This window comes from Rhipicephalus microplus, chromosome 3 (genome assembly GCF_043290135.1).
Source record: "Rhipicephalus microplus isolate Deutch F79 chromosome 3, USDA_Rmic, whole genome shotgun sequence".
Classification (NCBI taxonomy): domain Eukaryota; kingdom Metazoa; phylum Arthropoda; class Arachnida; order Ixodida; family Ixodidae; genus Rhipicephalus; species Rhipicephalus microplus.
In genome coordinates, this window is record NC_134702.1 from 70898181 (window position 1) to 70908381 (window position 10201).

At 42.5% G+C, this 10201-nt stretch overlaps 1 protein-coding gene across 1 annotated transcript in view; it reads right to left on the reverse strand.

Annotated features, from left to right (window-relative positions):
- Positions 1 to 9954, reverse strand: part of LOC119173575 (uncharacterized) — a 40429-nt gene extending 30475 nt beyond the window's left edge. Inside the window, exons 1-4 of the mRNA XM_037424385.2 lie at positions 9732 to 9954; positions 6703 to 6778; positions 5510 to 5652; positions 3082 to 3236 (exon numbers count right to left, since the gene is read on the reverse strand). Of these exons, the coding sequence (XP_037280282.2) occupies positions 3082 to 3236; positions 5510 to 5652; positions 6703 to 6778; positions 9732 to 9752 (395 nt within the window). The 5' untranslated portion in view covers positions 9753 to 9954. The remainder of the gene's footprint in view (positions 1 to 3081; positions 3237 to 5509; positions 5653 to 6702; positions 6779 to 9731) is intronic.
- Positions 9955 to 10201: the final 247 nt, after the last annotated feature.

Sequence of the window (10201 nt, forward strand, 5' to 3'; positions counted from 1 at the left end):
GCATGTGATCACTTTGCTGAAGGCCCCATCGCATTCTATGAGCAGTTCGACGTGCCTTTTCCTGCAAGCCATGTAGAAAGTACTTCTTTTTGTTTTCACAAAATAGACATAACTAAAAATTAACTTGTACTATATCTCTAGCCTAAAATTTCATTCTATTCATGCTCAGGATAAGAAGATATGCACTCAGGATAAGAAGATATTTAAACAAACTTAATTAGGACTACTTACCATTACACACATAAATCATCATATTGTGACATTATTATTGTAGCAATAGACTATTGGGTGCCTTGACGTAAACATTGCATCGATTCGACACATTTACAGATAGTTCTTTATAGGTGGCATCTAAATGGGTTAAAATTCCTGCCCTCAAAATGTGGCTTGGCAACAGTGCTATCCAGCTATACAAAGAGGCTAGCTTCACAATAATAACCGGGGATAATTTTTAAAGAAATTTTCTGCAAATCGTTGAGGGTACAGGTTATATACGAAATGATATGTGCAAAGAAAACTCAAATCGGCTACATATTTCCTATTTAGCTAGCAATTTATACTGCAATTTTTGTTTACCAGCATCCTGCTATGTAACAAGTCGTTACACCATTTCATGTCCGACACCATTTCATATCTTTCAGGAAACTGTCCGCCAGTGTTTTTTTTTTCCCTAAAGGTTTACATGCATGCAAGACAAATACACAAATGCTTGCACACATAACATTAGTCCTGCAAGAGAACTTACACCGGGATTTCGCAAGATTCAAGGAACAAGACTAGGAGCATGCACCTTTCGTAAGATATACTTTAAAAAGGATTCCCTTTCAGTGCTCTTTGGAAAGCAGTACAGCAGTAGAAAAAAAAAGCAAAGCAGGTGCCTCATGCTTTTGCATAGATATAAAAAAAATATATACCGCTAGGAGTACACAATGCCTGCAGTATGTGGAGTCTAAGTACTTGTAAGTAGTGACAAGTACTATGCGTCACGACTTTGTTTTTGGCCCAATGTTTTTTTTTAACCTGAGACTAAACTTCACTTAGAATATACCAAAGTAGTTTCCATGATGAAAATGACTACTGCAAAACAGCAGACCAGTTTTACAGTGAGGTTTCCCCCCTGTGGTCAAAGGTTAGCATAAGAAGGCCGCTTACGATTAGAAATGATTAGCAACATTGTGAACATGATACCCTGCTATCGGAAGAGAGTGCGTGCAGCCAAGTGAGACATGTTATGTTGTGTTCAATGAAGCATTCGGTGAAAGAAGCTCTTCACTGAATCCATTTAGAAGAAGTGCATTGGATCAGGGTTTCTTTTGTTTTGGCAAGCACTGGGCATACCCAGTGACGAAAGCAACATTTTGCTTTTTGGAGCAAATTTTGGAGCAGAAGAAATGGTGCTTTGCAGCAGAAAAAAATGCTATAGGTTAGGGTTGCTATTGGTGTTTTCGATGCAGATGCATGTTCCTGACGACTCCCGAAGTTAAAAAACATCAATTAAACATCCAATAAATATTTTTATTTATTATTAAACATGCCGTATGCTAGTATGCAGTTAGTATACAAGCAGTATAGTTGGCATGAATCATGGGCAGGGGGAAGGGTTGTAGAGAGTCTGGACTTTTCTGGTGTCGAGGCTGTGGAGGGCACCCCTTGCATGTGTACCCCTTGAGATTTAGCTTTGGCATGTGATATAATTGAGTTAACAGTTAAATATAGTGCATCAACTTTTTAGAAGGCTTTCTATATTTCACTGCATACCTGTGGTAAACACCCTTTAGGTGTGTTTACTATGAAAATTGAAAAAAGGTGAAAAAAAGAGACTGAATAGAACATTGCAATTGCTCGAGGTAGATCCCGTGCTCGTTTTTCAATTTTATTTGAAAGCATGAATTAATTCCTATACAAATAAAAATACAAACCAAATTAATAATATGAATTGGACACCATGGCCTGATATGTTTCACCCCTTGAGATTTTTCTGGATTTACGCCACTGAATAGCATACGAGGATGATAGGGATGATCGTGTACACAGCTTGCTTTTAGTTTCGCTTATGCTCACGGGATGGTCCCATGGTTCAACTTCATTCCTTTTAGTTTGCCAACATCCTTTCAGAGCAGGTTTGGAGCAGCTACTAGCAAATATTTCAGTTTGGAGCAGCATTTTTTTTTTATTGGAGCAGTTTGGAGCAGCACTTCCATCACTGCATACCTGGACACTTGTATTCCTTAACACGTGAATAAACCTGTAAGTACTTTCATGAATATGCATTCGTGTCATGACTAGAAAGCAATGAAAAAAGATCAATCATTCTCCCTTTTATTATTTCGCCCTTCCCACTATTAGCATATCTAAAAACAGCTTTTTTGTTTTTTTGCCCACACAGGGCTGTTTTCGTGTCCACGTAATGGACATGTACGTTTTCGTGGAGAGCATTCAGTTACTCGAAGCAGCAAGTTGTGACATTACGCTTTTGAAGACGTTGACGCAGCCTTCCTGCACAGCACGCCCCTAAAGAAAGAAGAAAGTGGACAAAACGTGCAGCAACAGAAAACTTAAGGGAACTTGACAAGCATGCGCTTTAATACGAGGGTTCCAGATGCTTGAGAATGATGGAGAGAAAGTGTAACGGCATTCAGATGTGCGTTAGACGGGCGGCCACATTAAACGTATTTAGAGGGCTAACATCATCATAGAATCCAAGTTCATGCATGGCCTATGAGATTTGTGCGGCCAAAAGCAGATCTCTCGGGGCTGTGTTTGCTGCGTTAAGTGCATTCACTCTTGTCATTTTTGGCGGGTGTTGCGAAAGCTTCACTACATCAAAATGACGTTGTGGAAAAAGAGCTGGAAACGTGGGCGTGGTGCTCGCTTGACTCTAGCCAATCAGCGGTGGCCCAAATAAAACAATCGATTAGATCGAACCCATTGAGAATAGCTCCCGTAATGACTTCTCTTGAAATGCAGCACAATAACCGTCAAGTCGTGAAACGGCTCTGAGCAGTGCAGAGGGTGAACAGGCATGCAAACAACTGCTTAAACAGCTCAGCCCGTGAAGAAATAAAGTGAGAAGACACTCACCGATCCTGAGAATAGGACATTTCCATGTCGGAGATGCCGGTGATAGAGATGTCCTGCCCGGGTGTCAGTATGTCCTCTAAGAGCTTGATTGCTCGCGAGTGGTTGGTGGCCATTGTGTGCATGAACTGCAGGTTTGTCTCGAGCCACATCTTGATCTGTATTTAAGAAAGACTCTTTAGTACACTTTTGCGACATGTGGATGCCACGTGAGCGACAAGAAAGAACAGCTTAAGTACAGCATATTTTCTGCACTTAATAGGACACTTAGGTGATTTGGTAAGGCAACTTTGACCGAAACTTGTCTGAGAATGCTATAGCAATTTTTTTCAGTACCATTATATCAGTATCAAATGAAGATAAACATACAGTTTCCAAATTGCACCTGCAACTCCAGCACTCAAATGGCAATATGGTGTCAGATTTCAAAATTCCTTAATTTTTATATTGGCCACAGTGACACAAAAATTTTTTAATTGAATTTGTCATGTTGAAGGGGTACTGACAAAAAAATTTTGCGGCTGAGATCGCCTGCGGGATCGATTCCCGTGAACATGCGTATACCATCTGCAAAATATGAACAACGAATATAGCTCGCGAGGCATTTTACATGAATTTTGAAGTTTGAATACTCAAGATATTAACACCATCAGAAGAGACCACATGGGGACCCCCTTACTTTTCTCATATCCCCCCGCTGCAGTCAATATACAAGTTATGGAGACGTCATAGCCGCCATTTTCTTTTGCCGCGTTTGTTCAAGCAGTCTGTACTTCTTGGCGGCTCGTATGTGTGCACAGGCGCTGTAGTTGAGCGAGGAGTGTACACGTGCACGCGACAACTGCGAGGCTGGTTCTTTCCCCGCAATGCCAAGAAACAAGGGGCAGTTTCGTAGCTATGGGTGGGAACAGGAACTGACGTTGACTTCACTACTGTTTTTTCATACCTGATTTAGACCAATCGGCGAGCTGCGTGCTACGTCACGTTGCCGATCGCCGAGTTGGCGTCACTGCGCGTGCAAGGGGTCGGTCAAACGTAGGAAAGATGCGCGGGAATTGTTTTTCGAAATAGAGGCCCTGCGCGGGGCGCAGCGTTTCAATATTCAGAAAATGTGATCGCTGCGGTCTAGTCTACAAATTGCCGAGCTTGTATGGGGGGTGGAAAAAAAAATGTTGGAGCCTGTTCATTGGCCCTTTAAAAGATGTATAGTACTACGTAATGTAGATACCGTCCATTAGGTGCCACCACAGTTCATGTCTGCATAAGATGTAAAGGGCCCATAAAAAGCGAAAAATCAGGAAGAGGACGACAAAATGCTCAAGAGAGTGCTAGAGAGGTAACATTTCGGCAGCTCACGACTCCCTTGCCACGCCCCCACCCACCGTGCTGATAAATACACACTTCAGCACAAACAACTTACTGCACGGCAGCACTTTACAGTAGCTTACAACTTTACACCAACTACAGCTGAAAAAAATAGGGTGAGAGGAGAGAAGGGAAAGAAAGATTCTCAAAATGTTAACATCAGAAGTAGTTAAAAATATGTGTGGAAAGCATCATCCAAATAAAATGCCAGGCCTGCGCGCAACACACAGCCCAGACACATCGAAAGCTGGAAGAGCGGCCTTTCACAGCTTTTTTTAAGCACTCTTTAGGTAGCTGCTACAAGCACACTTGCAGGGTACTCCCTACACCATAAGTCATAATTTTTGTGTGGTGGGGAGGCATTCGCTATGCCATCCTTTGGAGAAGCATGGTACCCGTGGTACCCGCTACATGGAATATCATGCAATCTTTTAATGCTCTGGCTGACGATGACGAAGAATTATGCCTGAAGCTTTAATAATGGCTTAGAGCATTCAACGACTAACCTGTCGCGCAATCCGCATAGTTTAACACCTGGTTGTTCCTTGGCTGTTCCAAAATGCTTTATTATTCATACTAACACGGTTCCTTTTCCGACATAAAGCATGCCTAGGGTCAGTTTGCAGTAGAGTTACATGCACCGGTGGGGCTCAGACGGTGAACACTGGGCTGGCATGCAGGAGACCTGGGTTCGAATCCCATTGTGTCCTTGGTTTCTTTATTCACTTGGTTTTTTTTCTTACTTCGTGCGATAGTGGTTACAGACACCGGCGGCGGACAACTACGTCGTACATGACCCTCGCTGTGATCTCAGAACAGCTTTAGCTGTAATACGCAGTGATGCCAACATGAGATGGCCACCCGCACAACATTCAGTGGAAGGACAATTGTGCCTGATGTTGTCGGTTCACTATATGTCTCGGCAAATTTTGCTAAGAGTGAATTAGACCTCTTTGTGCTGCTGAAGTGGCCTAGTAAAGACATTGTGATCGGGCTATCTTATGTGCAAGACTCTGGATAAGATGACTGATCAGTTCTATAGCCAGCGGAGCAAATCAGCGCTCACCTGAGGCAATGCAAGGTTGTCAATTTTTTGCTGTCGGCAGCGTGTACTCTCCAAGTCACTTATTTTAGTCCTGGCCTCCACAAGAGTTCTGGCAAGAACCTTATTCTTCTGAAGTATAGCGAAAACTTTCTTTCTGTACTTGGCTGCACATAGAATTGCAAAATTGTTAGAAACAGTATAATCCCACGTGCAAGCTACAAACTCTACAAAGAAAGCGTAAAGCAATATATGAAGACTACAATAGCTTGTGCAACACTTACGGCTTTCCCATATATTGGAAAACTAACATTCCAGCTACCAACAGATTATTAACATCAGGTGTGTTGAGCACGAACTTCTATGTTTCACTTCCAGCTGCAATGGCTACATTTTGATCGAAGTGAAAGCCTGCATTAGGTTGCATTTAGGTGGCTTTTTGAGCACTTCAGGTCACAAAAATAATGCATCGTTACAGCATCACTTACAGCCGTGGTGTTGCATAGATAATTCATATTCGTGGGTCACAATGAAAGGTGTGTAGCAATTAAAAAACATCATGAGAGGAGCAAGGCTGTTTCACAGACCCCCCCCCCCTCCCCCCCCCAAAAAAAAGAAGATACAAGCACATTTTCACTTTTCACAAACGATGCCCTTGTACAAGACATCTACAAACAGTAATCGCTGTGCAAGTCTCGGGGACTTAAAAATCTATGCATGCTTTGAAGAGGTAAACTGAATATGCAAGGTAACGCAAGATTAATGAAGCTTAGATTAAAGGAAGGGAAAAAATTGTAATTTATTTGTTTGTAGCCTGAAGCCACATAAAAAAAAAATGAACTCCCCAAGAACATTTTGAAATTGAAAAATCCCACGCCTTAACAAATTTTCTCAACTAAGTTGCTGTCTGTGAAATCCACATGAATTTTGTTTCGTTCAATAGATGAATGCATTTATATACTCCGAACTTGTGTACTGTTGGCTGCAAATATCTGTTACAGCGACTAGGAAGTTTAACTTTGTAATACCTACAACACAGACCGAGAACTGTGAGAAAGTGCATTTAAACAGGATGCATGAAAACACAATTATGTTAAGGTTAACCGAAAATTCACTTATTTTCCAGATGGCCCACGAGGAATTGTCTGAATGATAGAGTGATTGGGGAATGTAAAATGGAGAGCAGGTTCACTATAATGGTTTGAGAGAGCACTCACCACGCATATCCGACTGGTTCATGAAGGAACTGTGGTTGCTCTTGTTTGACAATCCCCGCTTCATGTGGTATTTCGGCTGGAAAGTAACGGTAGAATGGTGCAAGGAAACTGCCATAACAAAGACAATGCAGAACCAAAAGGAAGTTGTACACACACTATAAAAACAGCACCTAGTTGGCGTCATAGGTAGGCAAACTTCCTCGTGAGTTTACTCACTAAGACTCGAGTCGGGCCACGAGTCTGAGTCCGAGTGAGCGATATCTCGGTCACCGAGTACAGGCGAGTCCGGTTTAGGTAAGTATTGGTGAGTGAGCTCTATTAGTGCAAAATGTATTTCTTGAGTGAGCTCCAATAACCATTGCCAAGCCATGTTCCTATTTACTCAATATTTGGTGGTTTTGGGACGTTAAACCCCACATATCTATCTAATCATCTTGAGCCTTACCATCAGTATTATATTGTTGTAAGTTTGTACTTTTTTACAGTCTTTTTACAGACAACAATGCGCTACTTCATGCTTCTTGATCTGAGGCACGAGTGCAGACTCGGGGGAGTACTTCATAATAGATATCTCATGTGAGTCGCCTAGTCCATAAAAATGGCCCTACTGGATTGAAATTATTGATGACTTGTACATGAAGGTACAAGATATAAAGACCAACAACTCCTTCATTTCTTTCAATTCCAGTACAAATCTAAGCTGAATAGGAGGCGTCGGTCCACCCTAGTTCAGAGAGTGGTCGTCATGTGACTCCACACGACAGGTGGGACGGGCGCTTGTGCCACACGTGCGTCCGAGCGCTTTCCAATGGAGATGCGATAGACATGTTTTCCTCTCCAATATCATACGTCTGTCAGATTTGTTCCTTCATGCTCCTTCTTTGTCGGTCGAAGCATAGAAGCTGCCGTCTCGCAGCGCTCTTGAAGTAAGTGCTACCAGCAGCATCACACTGACATCACGGACTACATAGCATGACGTACTACAACACGCCATCTTAAAACCCCCAATCTCTTACAGAGTCAGCGTGACCATCAACATTGTGAACACTAAGAATGCAGGACGCTGCCCCCAAGATCTGATCCCAACTGAACAAAAATTACTCGCATAGAATTTCCGTTGTGAGGCATTACATGATCGGTTCTCTTCCCCACAACTGCAAAGCACATGCGAAGGCTAAGCAATGGGAAAGAGCAGGAAAGGGCTAGAGGTGAGGATGGTGAATGGCTAGATCGGGCAAATCTGTCTGGAATTGAAAAAATAGAGGAGGCATGGCAAAGGCCTACTATAGAGAACCAACTACGAGTGGTATTGGCATCAAACATACGAGTTTCCTAAAATTAACTAGAGAAGACCCTGGCGCTGTGATTGTTCAGCTACCATGGGAATGATGGGCAGTACACGAATTTGCCTTATCTTCATACTTGCGGGCCTCGAATCGCACTAGCAGTTTCGTTTACTGCTGCGTTTCGGTTTTGTATTGAAGAAAAGAATGAACCCTTTTGAACTTTGCAACTAGATTTCAAACGGTAAGCCTAAAAGATAAGGTGGTAAAGCACAACTGCTGAACATTTGCTGATTTTGGTTTCGTGACAAGACACCTTCAAGCTATGCGTACACAAACTGAGCCAGAAGTTACGAAGATTAAATAAATCAGTGTACTAACCATCATTCCCATGCTTGTTGAATCCCCGTGCGTCAAAGAGCATTGACACCAAGTTCACAAGAAGTAACATGTCGTGGTTTGTTGTGTGGATTTAGTTCATACATTATTTGTGCTCGTTCATGCATAGAGGCACCACCACCCTACAGTGGCTTTTTTTTAAGCCTTAACCCCGTATTCTGAAACACTCCTTGACTTGTTACCGCCTTCAATGCAGCAAAAACGTGTTTTGAATGTGCTGTATTTAGGCAGTGCCACAGCACCACAAACGTGTTTCAAACGCGCTGCAATGAAGGTGGTGGCAGGGCATGTAGCGTTTCTGAATACAGGGGTTAGTATAGCACGAATGGAATTGAGTCCTCTGGTAACCATTCATTTTTTTTTTGCTTGTGGTTACCAGTGTTCTGCAGAAAATAAAGTTCAAGCATAACATGATAGGCTATATCTTTAATGGGAATACTAAAATAGCACTGATGATTTGGCATGGAAATAGTGCCGACTGAACGAGAATATTGAACGATCTGGACACATAGCACAGAAAGCACAATTGTAAGGACCTAACCACCTTAACCCCCTAATAAAAAAAAACAGAAAAGAAATGATGTCATCGCTTTTATCACTACTTGCTGCGTATTTACTGCAGTGTCGGCATTCAATTTCGTAAAAAGACCAGCGAAACATGCCAGCACTTTTATACCGACAGGTCGTAAGAGGAAGCAATGAATTTTAACATGGCTGGGGCAATTTTATTACTCCAGCCATGGCAGACTCCGCAGCATGGGTATAAGCGACAGACATTATCGACAACAACGTTTTGCAACGTTTGCACGTCTATGAGTGCTCGCATCATGCCCTGAAACTATACATTATGCCGTTCTTGTTTGAGCATGGGATATTCACTCCGTCTAAAGCTTTAGCGATATTGAAGCACCCGCTATCACGAACTGTTCCACTTCCAGTTGCTTTTACATATCTTTTTGGGAGTGAAAGGTGCAATGGTGACAGTAAAGTGCGTTTCACAAAATACGTTTTATTATTTTTTTCATAATTGTTGGTGGGAACACACATTGAAAGGCATGCATAGGTTTCACACTCGGGTCTTTCAGGAAAGCGAGCGGACTACAGCACAAAACTCGGAAGCCTACGATTGACTTTCCAAGTTGTTCGGTGACAAAACAAAGAGAAAAAGATGCACGCGTAAAACACTGGACGAAAAAGTTATGCATGCATTTGGACTGTACACTTTCTAGACGCCAATGATTTTCCCCGGTCATTATGAATCAGCACCGATACGCTAAAACTGTTCAGACACAGCCTACGAAACGAGGAGAAACACATGAAAGAGAATGCACCAACGGCTTATCGTACCGGCTGCTTGATTGACGACATTGGCAGGCTTGGGGGAAGTTGGAGCTTGGTTAAACTCTGTCGGTATGCTTTGCCAGGCGGAGCAGCTGATCTTCTTACCAGCCTAGTAGACTGGAAAAGCGAGCAACATGGGGAACAACGTGTTAGCAAGCACACACACTACGTAAACCCTTAGCGGGCGCATTTCAAGTCGCGGTCAAACGGAAACCTAACGGAAGTAGAATCACGATGACGATGGCAATCGTCTTTCGGCAAAGAAAGTAAAAGCACGATGATGATAGCAACTGTCTTTCGGCACTCGCAATCGAAAGCGTGGCACAATATTGCCTCCGAGACTTGTTTTTACTACACCCTAGAATGTATTAACCCTGAAGTTTCATACAATAACACCTATAGGAAAATTTGACGCTGCAATTGTGTATCCTGAGGTTTTGATTTGGATGGGATTAGCACGTGAACTGTCTACAGAC